Source organism: Abramis brama, assembly GCF_963993115.1.
Source record: "Abramis brama genome assembly, chromosome: 10".
NCBI classification, from domain to species: Eukaryota; Metazoa; Chordata; class Actinopteri; order Cypriniformes; family Leuciscidae; genus Abramis; species Abramis brama.
Genome location: NC_139972.1, coordinates 35022600 through 35040650, shown reverse-complemented (window position 1 = coordinate 35040650; position 18051 = coordinate 35022600). Strand labels below are relative to the sequence as shown.

Genomic DNA, 18051 nt, shown 5'->3' with positions numbered 1-18051 from the left:
CCATCAAGTGACCTAATGGTGTCCTAAAACTCCATCAGGTGACCCAATGGAGAAAAAAAACCTTGGGAGAACCCAGGCTCAGTCGGGGGCCAGTTCTCCTCTGGCATTTATGAACTAGAGGCCAGATTGTAGTTTGAACAGTAAGATTTAAAATGTTATATGAATGCCTGGCTGAAGAGATGCGTCTTTAATCTAGTTTTAAACTGGGAGAGCGAGTCTGAGCAACGAACAGTATCAGGAAGGCTATTCCAGAGTTTCGGAGCTAAATGTGAAAATGCTCTCCCTCCTTTGGTTGATCTGGATATCCTAGGTATGACCAAAAGCCTCGAATTTAGTGATCTTAAAGAGCGCGATGGATTATAGGGCGATAGAAGATCCGTTAAATAGACTGGAGCTAAGCCGTTTAGGGCTTTATAAGTCAGTAGCAATACCTTGTAATTGATATAGAACTTTATAGGTAACCAATGCAGTGATGATAAAATCGGTGTTATATGATCATATTTTCTTGATCTAGTAAGAACTCTAGCGGCTGCATTTGGACTAACTGTAGCTTGTTTATTGAGGATGCAGGACAACCAGCTAATAAAGCATTACAGTAATCTAGTCTCGAGGTCATGAATGCATGATCTAACTTTTCTGCATCGGAAACTGATAGCATATTACGTAGCTTAGCAATGTTTCTAAGGTGGAAAAAGGCTGTTCTTGTAACATATGAAATATGATTTTCAAAAGACAGGTTGCAATCAAGTATAACACCCAGGTCTTTTACTGTAGAGGATAAAGTAACAGGACATCCTACGATGTTAAAATTGTATTGTGAGAGGTTTTGTGGGCAGTTTTTTGAACCGATAAGTACTACCTCTGTCTTGTCTGGATTTAATAAAAGAAAATTACGCGTCATCCAATCTTTGATATCTTTAACACATTCTGTCAATTTGGATAATTTAGCGTTTTCATCCGGCCGTGATGAAATATATATTTGAGTGTCATCAGCATAACAATGGAAACTAATTCCATGTTTCCTTATAATATTTCCAAGTGGCAGCATATATATTGAGAATAACAGAGGGCCTAACACAGATCCCTGCGGCACTCCATAGTTTACTGGAGTTATGATCGATTTTTCTCCATTTAAAGAGACAAAATGGTAGCGGTCAGATAGGTATGATTTGAACCAGCTTAATGCTTGTCCTTGAACACCAGTATAATTTTGTAGTCGATCTAAGAGTATTGTGTGATCTATAGTATCGAACGCAGCACTTAGATCAAGTAAAACTAGTATTGAGAAACAGCCTTGGTCAGAAGCTAAAAGTAAATCATTTGTGATTTTAACGAGCGCAGTTTCAGTGCTGTAGTATAAAAGGTAAGTATTAAGTGAACGCTTGGCTGAAGAGATGCGTCTTTATTCTAGTTTTAAACTGGGACAGCGAGTCTGAGCCTCGAACAATATCAGGAAGGCCATTCCAGAGTTTAGGAGCTAAATGTGAAAATGCCCTCCCTCCTTTAGTGGACTTAGATATCCTAGGAATGACCAGAAGCCTCGAATTTAGTGATCATAAAGAGCGCGATGGATTGTAGGGCGATAGAAGTTCCGTTAAATACCCAGGAGAATAATGACTTAAGAATGTCATAATTTTGAGTTTTTATGCTCGGTTTTTTTTTCTTATGTGGCGGGAATGGGCTTCTATAAGTTTCTCATTATTATGAGAAAGTTTCTCATTATTATGAGATGTTAAATCATAATTATGAGAAAGTTTCTCATTATTACGAGATGTTAAGTCATTATTACGAGATGTTAAGTCATAATTACGAGAAAGTTTCTCATTATTATGGGATTTTAAGTCATTATTATGATAAAGTTTCTCATTATTATGACTTAAAGAATCTTTATTTTTTTTACTCAATGTGGTGGAAACGGGCTTCCATAGCTTTTCATAGATTGAAAAATGTGACAATATATTTACTAATATATCATAATGTATGTAATTTTATATTCAGTAATACACATCATAACAAATATAAGCCATCATAGTTAATCTGGTTCTTTTTCTTTTTCTTTTTTTTTTTTTGTTGGGCTAGTAGTTCTGAAAGGCCGATAACTTAAAAATGTAGAAGTCAAAGTGGCTGGTGAGTGAAAAAGTTAATTTCAAACCCTGGTCACAACACTGGAGAAAAGTCGTTTGCAACGTCCGGTTCACGGGGACTTTAACATCTAGTGGCTTGACTTATGTGTATCTGGGCCAGTGAAGCCCAAAGTTATTTAACTAGTTACTTTAGCAGTGTGAACTGGTTGCCATACCCTTAGGTTTGTGTAACTATTAACTTAATCCTGCTATGTGCCTGAGCCTTATGTGCCAATATGGCTTATTTAATTAGAACTTGCACTATGTGTGATTTTAACAAAGGATATAATGTTGCAGGCTGATAGAGATGAAAATAACTCTCAGCAACCACCTTAGCAAGCATGCATGCTGCATGCAATTATTTCTATTTTGCTATGGTCGAACAGCTATGCTTGTCTGTAACATCACAGCAAGGTTGTCTTCCTGCTGCTGCTGCTGCTGCTGTTGTTATAAATGACTCAAAATGCATGTTCTCATGCTAGCTTTGGTTATGCTTAATTGCTTGAGTCAGTGCTTTTGATTTATATGTATTTATATTGATTTATAAATTTATATTGCATTTTTCTGTCCAAGAGACACACACATAGCACATATAATGTTCTTTTTATTTTATTTTTTATTTTTATTTTTTATGTGTCCTTACTGTAATTATAAAATTAAGTATAGAGTCATATTAATTAACAAAAAGTACTTACTATATTGTTATTTCGGATTAGTGTTTGGTTTAGGGTTAGTTGCATAAAATTAAAGTAAATAACTGCATGTAATGTGTAACAAAGCCACTGTAAAATGAAGTGTTACCAAATATTTCAGTTAAATGTTTATGTTAAATGTTTCAGTGGGATTTTAATTTACAGGATTGCAATGACAGTGAATGTCAGTCAAGTGCTAGTTTCAGAAGTCCCTGCATGGGAAAGAAATAAGGTGTGAAAGTGCATTGCGCTGAAGTCAGGGGGGTAACATTTGAAGATAGAATAAAGAGTTGATGGCCATAGTGAACATTGACAAACATCAGAGTTTTAAATGGTTTAATATGTTCCTTTGTCCATTTTTAACTCCTCTTAAGAAATGTGTGTTTGTCTTTAATGAATACCTGTAATGGACACAATTAAGACTTGTGCTGCTTTGATAGCTCCATTCAAGCACAATCAGTGCATGAATGGACAATCAGTGTCACAACCAGTCAGTGTCACAAGCACAATCAGTGTATGACAGTTAAATTACATCAAAGGAACATACAAATCTGAAATTTGAAATTCACACAAGCCTGCATCATTTAATGTTTTCATACAATAAATAAATAAATAAATAATAATAATTAAAATATACATGTGTAATATGGCTGAGAAGAAAAAACCTAGCTATCACAATTGTTATGTTGTCCATTTCAATAAAACAAGTTAGAATGTCTAGGATAAAAAAAAAAAAAACCTCTGTATGTGACCAAGAAATATTCAATCAGATATTTCCACTACTTTTTTTGAAAAGCAGTCTCATGACTTCCTTCCGTAGTCTTGTCAGATTTAGTCCATAAATGAGGGGGTTTAAAATGGGTGGTATGAGTAAGAATTCCAGGGCCATGAAATTACGTAAATCTTGTGGCAAACTCTTTGAACCATAACGAGTGTACAGCACATCAAACAGCAAAGCAACAGTCACATTGAGCAATGCAAGAAGATGTGGTACACATGTTTGTATGAATTTGTGCCTGCCCTCTATTGACTTGATGCATTTTTCAACCAAGTAAATGTATGAGCAAAATATCAATATTGCATGTCCAAAATATATACAAATGATTACATACCCAATCACATTATTTACTGTTGTAGAAAAACAGGAAAGTTTAACAACTGACCAATTTTCACAATATAGCTTTTCAATACTAGAGCCACATAATGTTAGTCTTGATGTTAGTACAATTCCAACACACATGCAAAAAAATGGAGAAAGCCAGCAGAAAAGGATACATTCAAGAACCCTCTGATTGGTCATTACTGAATGATACTCAAGTGGTCTACATATTGCCACATACCTGTCATACGCCATCACTGTTAATGTTGAAAAGTCACACAGAACAGACGAATAAATGACAAATATTTGAATCAAACATCCAGCATAAGAAATCACATGATACTGGGCTAATAAATCATACATGAATTTAGGGTAAAATCCACCAGTGCCAAAAAGTCCATTTACACACAAATTACATATAAAAACATACATCGGCTCATGAAGCTTCTTATGTGAGATTACAGTGTAAATGATGGTTACATTACACAACACAATTAATGGATAATACATTGCAGTCAATGAAAAAAACACAAATCTTTTCCCCATCGTTTCATTTAGTCCAGAGAGTTTAAACACTAAGTCAGTGGATTCATTCTCTAGTGGTGGCTGCATCTCGAATGAGATGCTGTCTTATGATAGTGATATTATGCACATCATAATAAAACTAAAAGTACATTTGAAATTAAAAGTTAGATCATTTAAAAAAAATAATCATTCAGATAGTCAGCTATTCAGTCCTATTTCATACGCAAGCAATGAAATAATTAAAATCTTACCACAATCTCTTTTTGTTAGTTTGACAGTGTGAAAGGTTGATCTGGTGATATATATATATATATATATATATAAATGGAAACTATTCTCATGCTAATTGTGTTGTTTGTGAACACTAGCAATACTTTTAAAAAGGTCTCTTGAGAATGTGTTTTTAAAAATATGTCTGTCTATACTACACGTCATTAAAGTAATATGCAAATGAGCACTTCATTATATAAATTTTGATCACATTATATTATTAATTATTGGAAATAAAAATCCCCTTCAGTGAAGTACTTAACGCGTGTACTGTTTGTAAGTGTATACCAATTGTTATAACCTCATTATATATTTCACATTGTATTTATTAATTATTTTTTTCTGCAAGATGCATTGTCTCTGTAAATTTATTGTTAGAACATATTTTTATTCCAGAATTTTCATTAGTCACATGTAAGGCATTTATCATAAGAAGCCAATAATATTATAGCATAGATTTTAAATGATTAAATTAGGTGTCAATATTACAAGCAGTTTAGTAAATCTTTCGTTTAGTGAATAGTGAGAGAACATCTTGGGTTACGACTGTAACCCTTGTTCCCTGAGAACAGGGACCGAGACACTGCGTCCTGAGATGCTTATAATGAATGCCTCAGCGTGATTGGTATCTGAAGCAACTGTCGAATCACGGCAATCGTATTGGCCAGCAACAGCCTATGACATCAAACTAATGCGACCAGGAAGGGCCGCCAAGAGAACATTTACATTTATTCATTTAGCAGACACTTTTATCCAAATTGACTTACAAATGAGAACAATAGAAGCATTTAAACTAACAGTAGGACAACAATATGCAAGTGCTATGACCCTTCTCAGTTTAATCTAACACAGAATTATTATTATTATTTTTTTGTTATAGAACAGAATAGAATAGAGTAGTAGAGAAAGTGTTAGTATTACTGGATCAAGTGCTGTCAAAAAAGAAGCGTCTTCAGCCGTTTCTTGAAAGTGGCTATGGACATTCCACCAGCAGGGAACAGTCATGGTAAAGGTCCGAGAAAGAGCGTAAAGGTCCGTTCACTTGCAGAGCGCAGGCACGTAAGTCTGAAGTAAAGAGAAGACATTTCATCCACTTCTCGTCTGAGGGGACTGTGCAGGCAGCCCGGAGGCATGGCGTTGACATCAGCCTTACCCGAGACAAGCACTCAAAGGTAGAGACCTGAACAAAAACTTGACTCTAGCTTTAAGACAGGTTGCTCAGGAGGAGTAGAGGCCTCAGCAGGAAGAAATTCCATAGAAGAGGCCTAACCACACAATCCCGCGACTTGATGGTCAAACCCAAGGAGCTTTCACAGGAGAGTCTATTATAAGGACCACATGCTAGATAATGCTACTACCAAAGCTCTAAAGAGTGGCGGCTTCAGCATAAAGCTTGTCACTTTCTAAGTGAGAGGAATCCTGACAATGCCCAGGTGACAACCACAAGGGAGGCCTTCCGAGGAAATAGCCTGCAACACCTGGCTATTTGTCTGTGCCGAACACCACTAGGTAACTAACCCAGCATATCGCTTCTGCTCTAGTAACCTAGAGTATATCGCTTGCTATTCTAGTATCTCAGACTCTCACCATCAGCACTGGCGCCCCCCAGGAGTGCGTTCTCTCCCACTACTCTTCTCCCTCTACACTAGGGATGGGAATTGATAAGAATTTAACGATTCCGATTCCATTATCGATATTGCTTATCGATCCGATTCCTTATCGATTCTCTTATCGATTCTTATTGGGTGAGGGAATAAGTACAAATTTGTTTGTATTAACTCGCTTTAATATAATTATGATCAGAAGACACAGCACAGAGTATACACAAATTATGTGTAGCAACCTCAGAACAAACCTAAAAGTAGGTGAGCTACTTCTCAAAGTAAAGTCCAGGGACCTATAGCCTAGGGCAGTGTTTCTCAACCTGTGTGCCTTGAAAGATTATCAAGAAGAGTGCCTTAGGATTAGGAAATTGACAATTTTCACATTCATTGGTCCGGACAAAAAAATAAATAAAACTGCCATTTATGTGCCATAAAAACTAAAAACACAGACTGAAAACAGTTTAGGAAGAGCTTGTGTCTTTTGGAATATTAACAGTGCTCATTTGGATTAGGCTATTGAGTTACTAAAACAATCTTTGTCAAATAATACACGGGTTCTCTTACGAGAGTCCTCTCGTACTGCGTTTTTATCAAAACGCTACGGGAAAAGTCTCTTTTCACGAAATACTGAAGCAAAAAATTATCCTTAATTTTCATACATGTAAAGCGCGTTGCAGCAGTAGTCAACTATGGCGAGACGGCTTGCTCGCTCATTGGCTGCTCTGCGGCAACTGCATAAGCCTATCGAGCGAGGCCTGAGGTGACGTCAGGCCAATGAGGGCGCTTCGCGCCCTCCTTGCCATTTCCCGCCGAGACGGGTGTGGCTAACCTCTATAAAAGGAGCTCGAAAAGGCTGATTCACTTGATTTTCATCTCTTCAGCGAAGCGCACGCATCGCTGGATCACGAGGAAGCAAGCGTCGTCTGAGGCAAGCACTTCAGCGGGACGAGCCACTTGAAGCCGCTGGCCTTCGCCGCCTTCTACAGCCGTACCTGCTGCGCTTTCCGACGCATATCCTTTCATTATCCTTTTACTGTTCTTGTGTGTGTGTGTGTGTGTTCGCCTTGCGACACTCACCCCCTAAAAGAGCTGCGTCTTTTTAAAGATGCCTTCATGCGGCTCGTGCCGAGCCCCACTCACCGAGGGAGACCGCCATGTCATCTGCGTCTCCTGTCTGGGTGAGGACCATGCAGCGCTCGCGCTCGCTGACGAGCTTTTGCCTATGGTGACTCTGCGGACTCGCCTGGCATTCTTCTCAGAGCCTGCATTCCCCGCCGCGCTGCCGCGCCGTAAGAAGCGCCGCTCGCAGCGGGTCCCGGAACCCGCTCCAGCCCGACTAAGCTCGCCGGTTCGCCCGCCTGCTTCACCGGCTTCTCCCGAATCACTTCCTGATGCTCAGCGCCCGCAGTCTGCCGCCGCTTTATCACAGGAAGTCGGTTCCGAGGCCGCGTCGGGGGAAAAGGATTCCTGCTCTCTGCTAGCTTCAGGCAGCGAGGACTGGGCGAGCTCCGAGGATCTCGCGCCTGCTGCCCGCAAGACCACTACGAGAGCCAACATCGAGAGAGAGCTCATGCGAGTACTCGCGCTGGCCGCGGCGAGCCTCGGCCTCGAGTGGTCTGCTCCGGAGCTCCCCTCTCGCACCCGGCTGGATGGTAGCTTCCTCCCTGGTGAGCGCACTTCTCCGGATTCAAAGCCCGCTCCTTTTCTTCCTGAGCTGCATGAAGAAGTTGCAAAGGCCTGGAATGCGCCCTTCTCTGCGCGAACGCGCTCGTCTGTGTCACCAGCATTTTCCTCCCTGGATAATGCGAAAGACCGAGGCTACCTTTCACTTCCGCCGGTGGAACAGGCGATAGCAACCCACCTTTGCCCGCCCTCTGCTGGACGGCGGACTAAACCGGTGTTGCCTTCAAAAGCCTGCCGCATGACGTCGACGCTGCTCGCGCGAATTTTCTCCGCCGCTGGGCAGGCCGCGTCAGCGCTACACACCATGGCTACACTGCAGATATTTCAGGGTGATCTCCTCCGTAAGTTGGACGAGATGGGACCTGAGGCTATCTGCATCGCGGATTTGAGGAGCGCTTCAGATCTAACACTCCGCGCTACCAAGTCTGCTGCACAAGCCATGGGAAAGTGTATGGCTTCCGCCACTGTTGCTGAGAGGCATCTATGGCTGACGCTCACGGAGATGGCTGATTCCGAGCGCAACGCGTTTCTCGACGCCCCGCTGTCTTCCGCTGGCCTTTTCGGTTCTTCTCTCTCCGAGTTCGTGGAGAGATTTACTGAAGCTCAGAAAGCGTCTCAAGCCTTCAAGCACTTCCTCCCGAAGCGCTCTGGTTCTGCAGCGGGTCGTGAAAAACAGACTCCGCGGAGCTCTCAGCCTCAGCCCCCGCCTTCGGCCGCATCCTCACAGCAGCGACAGCAGCGCAGCTCCGGGCCCCGCTCTCGCTCTACCAGCCGACGCCCCGCTCTGCGCGGGCCGCGATCGAGGATTGTGGTGAAGCCGGAAGCCCCGAAGAAGTCCTAGCTCGCCTAGGAAAGCGCAGGTGTGTGAGTCCCGCTGCGGCCGGTCTCTCACCCAAGCGCGCCGCTGTTTCAGTCCCAAGACTTGCGACTGTTCCAGCGTTTTCTGCAAGATGCAAGCCCGCTCAGCCGCCCGCTTGCCTGCACACAAAAGCCGTTTTTACGGCTACCCAGATATATCCCGAAAAGAGTGTATTTTCTGGTGTCCCGGCCACGGCCGATGGTGCTATAAGTGTAGTGTCGATGCCCACTCCTCAGTGCCCATCTCTACACACAAGCACAGCCCTACACTTAGGGCTCGCGCACATAAAATCGACTCAGGTCGATTGCGCTTCCAACATAGTGAAAGTGCCCGCACAAACACTATGTCTCACAGACCACAGGCTCTCTGTAAAAACGAGACCTGTGCGCGCTCGCTCTGCTCAGTCAGACAGCGCGCCCAAAGCAGTGAATGTGCCCGCTTCCCGCCCACATTTACTCGCAGACATGAGTCCCACGGGACCCACTCAGCCCTCCCTCACTCAGTCAAGCGCTGTAGTAAGGCCGAGGACGAGCGCTCTGCCCGCTGTAATAAGCGCGCCCCCCGCCTCGAATGCCACAGGCATAATGCCTACGTTATTGCGCCCCGAAGCGCCTCTGTCGCACGGCGAGCAGAGCGCGCTTCGCATCCAGCCCTTAGCCAGCCATGCAGAAGCATGGGCAGCGCTTCCAGGGGTTTCGGACTGGGTGCTAGGCATTATAAAGAGAGGCTTCTCGCTACAGTTTTGTCGACGCCCTCCCCGCTTCACAGCGCGCGTCCAGACTACGGTGGTTTCAGAAGTAGCACACCTACTTCGCGCCGAAATATCAAAACTGATAAGCAAAGGGGCGATAGAGCGTGTTCCCCGAGCTCAAAGCGAAGGGGGGCTATACAGCAGATACTTTCTAGTCCCCAAAAAGGACGGCGGTATCAGACCCATTCTGGATCTAAGACGGCTAAACAGAGTATTAGTGAAACGCAGTTTCAAAATGCTCACGACCAGCAAAATTCTCGCGCATGTTCGCCGAGAAGACTGGTTCATGTCGATAGATCTGAAGGACGCGTATTTTCAAATACAGATAGCGTGACATCACAGGCGATACTTGAGATTCGCCTTCGAGGGTCAGACATACCAGTATACAGTCCTGCCCTTCGGCTTGTCCCTGGCACCTCGTACATTTACGAAATGCATGGACGCAGCGCTCGCTCCTCTCAGACTCAGAGGCATGCGAGTGCTGAACTATTTGGACGACTGGTTGATCCTAGCTCAATCACGATCTCAGCTCGTGGAGCACAGAACCATTTTACTCGATCACCTCGAGAATCTTGGTATCACGGTCAATTGGGCGAAGAGTTCACTGAACCCCAGTCAAACGATTTCGTTTCTGGGTATCGTTCTGGACTCGCAGTCTATGACGGCGCGGCTGTCGCCACAGCGCGCGCTGCACATTCAGCGCGCAGCGAAGTCTTTCCGCCGCGGCGCTTTCACCCCGCTCAGGAAGTTTCAAAGGATGCTAGGTCTCATGGCCTCAGCATCATCAGTTCTCCAGCTGGGCTTGCTCCGCATGCGCCCGCTGCAGTTCTGGTTGAAAGCGCGAGTACCGCGCGGAGCGTGGGTGTCCGGCCGGTTACGCCTCAAGATCAATCAAAGCTGTGTGACAGCCCTGATACCTTGGTTGGCGGACGGCTGGTACCAATCAGGTGTAAGCCTGGGGACTTCCTCGAGAGTGAGGATGGTGTCGACAGATGCATCCACCTCGGGATGGGGAGCGCTGCTCGAGGGCAGACCGTTCTTCGGCCTGTGGTCGGAACGAGAAAAGCTCCAACACATCAACTGCCTGGAAATGCTGGCAGTGCACAATGCGCTGACGCGTTTTTGTCCCCATATCAAGGACCAACACGTCGTAGTCCGTTCGGACAACACGGCCGTGGTGTCCTATATAAATCGCCAGGGCGGTCTGAAATCCACATCCCTGTACAGGCTGGCGGAACGCCTCCTAATATGGGCTCAGCACAATTTGCGCTCGCTGAGAGCAGTGCATGTGCCTGGGCTCCAGAATGTGGGCCCAGACAGACTGTCCAGGAACAACATTCCCCTGGGCGAATGGTCTCTACACCCACAAACAGTCCGGCTGTTGTGGGAGAGATTCGGCAGAGCGGAGGTGGACCTATTCGCGTCCCGCGAAAACGCTCATTGCCCCGTGTTCTTTTCCAAGAACGATAGGCGCGCTGTCCCAGATGTGGCCGCGCTGCCCGTTATACGCTTTCCCCCCCGTCTCCCTCCTGCCACAGGTGTTAGAGCGGGTCAGGGAAACAGAATGCCCAGTGCTGCTTGTAGCACCGTTCTGGAGGAACCAAACATGGTTTCCAGTCCTGATGCAGCTAGCAGACTTCGCTCCATGGCCAGTGCCATTGAGGAGAGATCTCCTCTCGCAGGCCGGGGGCTCGATTTGGCACCCACACCCGGAGCTGTGGTCCCTTCATGCGTGGGCGCTCAACGGATATCCGTTGACCTCGCAGAGGGAGTGATAAATACCATCACTCAGGCCAGAGCGCCGTCGACTCGGCGGCTTTATGCCTCAAAGTGGTCGGTTTTCTCCGGCTGGTGTACAGCTCGGAGCCTATCACCTCTCGATTGTGAGGTGACGGAGGTTCTCTCCTTCCTACAGGAGCTGTTGGATAAGGGCAGATCCCCTTCCACGCTCAAAGTTTACGTGGCGGCTATTACAGCGTTCTCCGGAACAAAGCTGGGTCAGTCACTAGGAAGGAACGATTTAGTCATCCGCTTCCTCAGGGGAGCTAGGAGGCTGAATCCACCCAGACCTCCTTCAGTTCCTATGTGGGACCTTTCTACAGTCTTGACGGCCATGAAAGGTGCCCCTTTCGAGCCTATCCAATCTATTAGCCTCAAACATTTGTCTTTCAAAACAGTGTTTTTGATGGCTCTCGCTTCGGTGAAGCGCATAGGCGACCTGCACGCGCTCTCCGTGAGCCCAGCGTGCTTAGAGTTTGGACCTAATGACTCTAAAGTCATACTCAAACCTAAGCATGGCTATGTGCCAAAGTCCCTCAACACGCCGTTTCGGGCTCAGGTTATCTCCCTGTCTGCCCTGAGGAAGGGGACTCAGGTTTTCTTTGCCCTGTTAGGGCTTTAAGAGCTTACGTGTCCCGCTCCGCTGTCTTCAGACAGACTGAGCAGCTTTTTGTCTCGTTCAGTGGACGTTCCAAGGGAATGGCTGTTTCGAAACAGAGCTTATCCAGATAGATAGTTGACGCCATAGCGCTGGCTTATACTGTCAAGGGCATTCAGTGCGCTCTGACTCCCAACGGGCACTGAATGCCCTTGACAGTATAAGCCAGCGCTATGGCGTCAACTATCTATGGCGTTGCCTCCTCGTGGGCTTGGTCCAGCGGGATTTCCTTACAGGATATATGTACGGCGGCAGGCTGGGCCTCGCCGTCTACATTTATCAGGTTTTACAACCTAGAAGTTCCCGCCTTGCAGGCTAAGCTACTATCGGTGTAGTTGATTCAGCTGTCTAACTAGAACACTGAAATCGCATGCGCAACGCGCTACCGACTGTCTTATGGGCAGAATTGTGTAGGACCACATTTCCCACATTCAGTTCAGGTTCCCCACCCTGTCTATGTGATGTCATATTCGCGTCTGCTGGCGCGACCATATAAGGACGGAGGGAATCCCCTCTTGTCTCTAGACTCTCTCTGTGAGGTCATGTTTACGTCTGCGGACGTTACAGTTTAGGGAATTAAGGTCCCCCATCCCTTATTCCCGGATTCTTTGTGAGTCTATCTGGTGATTATGCACTGTACATCTGGCTTAGCTTCCAGTGATCAGTGTTTTTATCCCAGCACGCACGGCGTTTTACAAGGGGTTCCCGTAGCGTTTTGATAAAAACGCAGTACGAGAGGACTCTCGTAAGAGAACGTACTCGGTTACTAACGTAACCTCGGTTCTCTCTAGAAGAGGGAACGAGTACTGCGTTCTCTGCCGTGCGTACGGTTCACTCTGGTTCGCTTCGGCTATGAAAATCAAGTGAATCAGCCTTTTCGAGCTCCTTTTATAGAGGTTAGCCACACCCGTCTCGGCGGGAAATGGCAAGGAGGGCGCGAAGCGCCCTCATTGGCCTGACGTCACCTCAGGCCTCGCTCGATAGGCTTATGCAGTTGCCGCAGAGCAGCCAATGAGCGAGCAAGCCGTCTCGCCATAGTTGACTACTGCTGCAACGCGCTTTACATGTATGAAAATTAAGGATAATTTTTTGCTTCAGTATTTCGTGACAAGAGACTTTTCCCGTAGCGTTTTGATAAAAACGCAGTACTCGTTCCCTCTTCTAGAGAGAACCGAGGTTACGTTAGTAACCGAGTACGTTTTCTTCACATTTTGAACGTTTTTGTTTCCATTTGTTTAATTTCAAGATCTGATGTGACTTATCCATTGTTGTTTTTACAGCTACAAAGCTGGGAGCACTAAATGATATTCAGTCACATTATACACGCTTTTAACATTAAATAAAGCACAAAAATAGTACCTGATATTATCATAGCCACACTTTGAGATTGTTGTTCCAGCGCGACGTCGCAGTAAAATAGGATCCGTTTCAAATAGAATCGTCGCGTGTCGCGGCTGGTTAAACTTTGATTAACATGGAAAATGATACTTTTTATCGCATGTCGCGCCGTCGCGTCGCATGTAGTTAGGACGCGGTCAGAGCGCTTCTGCCTCGATGCCATGTTTGCTCATAGTGTTTGCTACGTTCTGAACCAAAACAACGCAGCACGTGTGTGACGTCGTGTCACATTTGAACGAGTGGAACCGATAAGCGGAATCGTTAAGCAGGCATGCTAACGGTTCCAAGGAATCGATTCACTGGGCACCGGTTCTGAAGAATTCGATTCTCGGTTCCCATCCCTACTCTACACAAATGACCGCACCTCCAAAAACCCCTCTGTTAAGCTCCTGAAGTTTGCAGACAACACCACAGTCATCGGCCTCATCCAGGATGGTGATGAGTCTGCTTACAGACAAGAGGTTGAGCAGCTGGCTGTCTGGTGCAGTCATAATAACCTGGAGCTGAACACGTTTAAAACTTTGGAGATGATAGTAGACTTTAGGAGAAAATCCCCAGCACTCCCCCCACTCACCATCAGGAACAGCACTGTGGAAGCAGTGGAGTCATTCAGGTTCCTGGGCACCACCATCTCTCAGGACCTGAAGTGGGACACTCACATTGACTCCATATTGTCAAAAAGGACCAACAGAGGTTGTACTTCTGCCACAGTCGCAGATGACTCAGTTTTACTCAGCTGTTATTGAGTCGGTTCTGTGCACTTCTATAACTGTCTGGCTTGGGTCAGCCAGCAAATCAGATAGAAGAAGACTGGAACATTATCAGATAGAAGAAGACTGTTAGGACAGCTGAAAGGATAATTGGTGTGCACCTGCCCAACCTTCAGGACTTGTACAACACCAGAGTAAAGAAACGGGCAGGTAACATCATCACAGCTCATCTCACCCCAGCCACAATCTGTTTGTACTTCTGCCGATAGGCAGATGTTACAGATCTCTGTGCACTAGAACATCTAGGCACAAAAACAGTTTTTCCCCCATGCTATCTCTAGTTTAAACAGCTAACACAGCAATTACCACCTGTTTGTATAATTCATTCTCAGTACTTGAGAGAGAAGCAATAATTAGAGATTTTGTAAATACATATACAAATTTTATTTATAGAGCTGTACATACAGTACTTAATGCACAAATCTGTACATAAGTCTTCTGTTAAGATGTATACCACATTATTAGGGGTTCAAGCGTGTAGCGGTTTACCCCATTATTAGGGGTTCAAGGCGGACAAAATGCATGCCTCAGATTTGCCCGTCACCTGGGAAAATTTTGGGCAGGTTGTTGGTTCTGCAGCGTCTCTTCCTTCCATTGATAGGGCACGTTTTCCCAGTGGTCCTGTGGAACAGCAGACTTCCCTGGCCTAAGCCCTGTCCTTTCTCCACCTCAAATTGCGGGGGGTCAGGAGGTTTTTGTCTAGGCGCTGGAAGGTGGCAGCTCTAGTGGTGTTTTCAATAGGGGATCCCATTCAGTTGACTACGTTGAACGTGAACGACTGAAAGGGAACGTCTCGGTTGTGTATGCAACCTGAAGGAGAGAACAGAGATGTAGTCCTTTCACCACTATTGCTGGACCACCGCTGACGCGAAAAAAGCAACTTGTGCGTGCATCCACTTCCGTATTTATGCCACGCCGCGGGGGCAGAGTATATGATGTGATTATATTGGCTTGTTTCAATAGTACTCGAAGATAACAGGCTCCCTAAGCGTGATCCCATTCAGGCGACGTTGACTACGTCTCCATAACCTCCTTCAGGGAACGAGGGTTGCATACGCAACTGAGACGTTCAGTGTAACATTTATTGAACCAGGAAAAAAAAAGAAAAGACATCTACCTGGAGGGGTTTATAAGACAAATATTTTTTATGCAAATATCAGGCAGCTTTAAAGCATAAACAAGAGGGTTCAGGATGGGTGGTGTAATAAGGAACTCCAGTGAAAGAAAAACTGACAGCCATATAGGAAGTTCTAAGGTCACAATAGCAATTGAGGAATTCAAAAGGACCACTATGTGTGGAATACAAGTTTGATAAGCTTTGCCCTTGAACTGTGATGAGCTTCTTTGACAAACAATTAGAATTTTTACATAAGCATTTAATATTAAACTTAAAGGGATGACAGTAGTTGTGAGTAATATAAACAAGCCTACAACATTATTAATTATTGTGCTTTGGCAAGAAAGCTTGACTACTTAATAGTTGTGGCAGTACACCTTTAAAAATTTGTTACCACACATTCTCAGTTTTGTACTTAAAGGTGCTCTAAGCGATGTCACACATTTTTTAGGCTGAAATGTTTTTTGTCACATACAGCAAACATTTCCTTACTATCCGCTAGCTACCTGTCCCCTGAACACACTGTAAAAAAACGCGGTATCTGTAGACAGCCCAGGCTCCACAAACAGCAACAAAAACAAACTGGGCCAACCTGCACCACGAAACATAACAGTGTTCCAGCCAATAACCGACAAGAATGATTTGGTGGTGGGGGTTAGGGGGTTAGTGCGCATGCACATGAAGGGGGGTGTGGGGAGTGGAGAAGAGAGAAGCATGAAGAGGGAAGTTAGCTAGAGGAGAGATGTCCTAGACAACGACTAACGTTAGAATTATATTCTCTTGAATTTTGACATGGCCAACACACGACCAAAGAGACGACGTTCCGATGAACAAATAGCAAAGAAGAGGGAAAAGAAAGAACATTTGAAGTCCCGAATTTACATCGGAAAAGCCTTCGAAAGTTGGCGAGAACTCCGGTATATTCCTACAGAAATATACTGTGATTTAACAGTGCTCAAAGTCGACACTAAGAGGCTGTGTACCAAATCACACCCTATACCCTCATTCAATATTCCCTACATTATTTTACTAATATAGTCTACTTGACAGAGTGAATGAAAAGAAGTGAGTGAATTAAGACACTGATGAACACCTGATAATCAGAATCACTGAAGGACAGAGAAACAAGAACAGAAAAAAAGAGAAACACAAGAACTACAACTGACTTCCAGCCGCACTGGTGTGAAACCAGTTTAAAGGGGTGGTTGATTATGATTTCACTTTTCTAACTTTAGTTAGTTTGCTGTTTGAGCATAAAAAACATATGCAAAGTTACAATGCTCAAAGTTCAAAGCAAAGGGCTATATCTGCTTTTAAAGAAATTGCTTTTTAAGGACTACAACAAATGGCTGGTAGGGACTACACGATATTCCTCTGGGGTTAGTGACATCACCACCCCTAAAAATTACATTTTATGTAAGAAAATATAGATGCCCCCTCTAATATGAGATGCATTAAAAAGAGGTGGGGCACGCCTGTCTTCTGGCCCTCCACAGAGCACCCTACCCGGTCCTATTCCTAGTTGATTTAGTTATTGTTTTCTTGAATGTGGGTGTGAGTGTTGGACATCTATCATGAGGAGCATTAAAAAGTGAGGTGTACAGAGTAGAGCCGGCCCTGGCAGTCACAGGGGAAGAGGAGGGCCCCCGGACACATAGACCCCCCCCCAGCCCACCCATCCAACCATATTTAATCAATTGGTTAAATGGTGTTTTCATTGCAGTGCATGATTAAAAATTAAACTTACAATAACTTATATACCATATATAACAACATATATTTACCACTGCTCTGCCAAACAGCAATTTAAAAGAGCAAACATATTATATATTAAACCGAGCAAACATTGCATATGTATTCATATAAAATTCTGTATACCTACCTACATGAAAAACTAATGAATTGGCATCATGGTGACATTAGAGTTACATTCATGTGACCCATAATGATCCTTTTGCACTCTAACAAATTATTGACCTTTCCTTTAGAAACACTCTTATGCCTAATAATGTCAGCTTGCTTTTCACCCTGTGTGGCACTGTTACACAACCTGTTGGTTTAGGGTTAATCCTCTGCCCAGTGCAAGACTTTGCTATCATTGGCATAATTCTATACAAGTTGCAGCTGTTTTACCTGAAAGTAACTTGCACTGACATATCTTAAAATATGTCAGTGTCATTGTTTTGTCTCAAGATGCACACCAGTAATGTTTATTTTTTTTTATTTTTTTCTAAGGCACATCTAAAAGCTAATTAAATGCACTAAGGCCTAATCCTGGCTTAATCTAAACTCTGTCTGTGAAACCGGGTCTGTGTTAGAAATTAAGGGTTAAGGTTAACCCTAACTCTAACCCTAACCCTTGTCTACAGACCTTTATTTAACAGCATGGATACTCCAAGGTGTTGACTGCAGTGGTTAGGTCTTTAGCGTTGATACAGGACGAAGAACTTCTCACTGTGACAGTCTGTAATGTATTTTAGCAAAGAGTGTTTGTATGGATTGTCCCTAATTAAGCTAGAGCTATTGGTGCATTCAAGTCATGTCATAAATATCATATTTACAAGTTGAACGCACATGAACGCCAACACAATGATGAGAATATGAGTAGGAAGCTCAGGATTTTCTTTGAGCCCCGATCTTGAAGAGTTAGGAGTGTGTCAGTGAGAAACATTGTGGAATACCACAATACTTAGGTATTCAGCAGTGACATTGTCAGGCTTTTT

General features: G+C 44.4%; 1 protein-coding gene across 1 annotated transcript; it reads right to left on the bottom strand.

The window, feature by feature from the left end:
- Window positions 1–3581: 3581 nt before the first annotated feature.
- On the bottom strand, window positions 3582–4526 carry LOC311090404 (olfactory receptor 6N1-like; the record flags this gene model as incomplete). Its single annotated transcript, XM_084125659.1, has 1 exon — window positions 3582–4526. The coding sequence occupies one exon, from the start codon at window positions 4524–4526 to the stop codon at window positions 3582–3584; it is 945 nt and encodes a 314-aa protein (XP_083981785.1).
- Between the last annotated feature and the right edge of the window lie 13525 nt (window positions 4527–18051).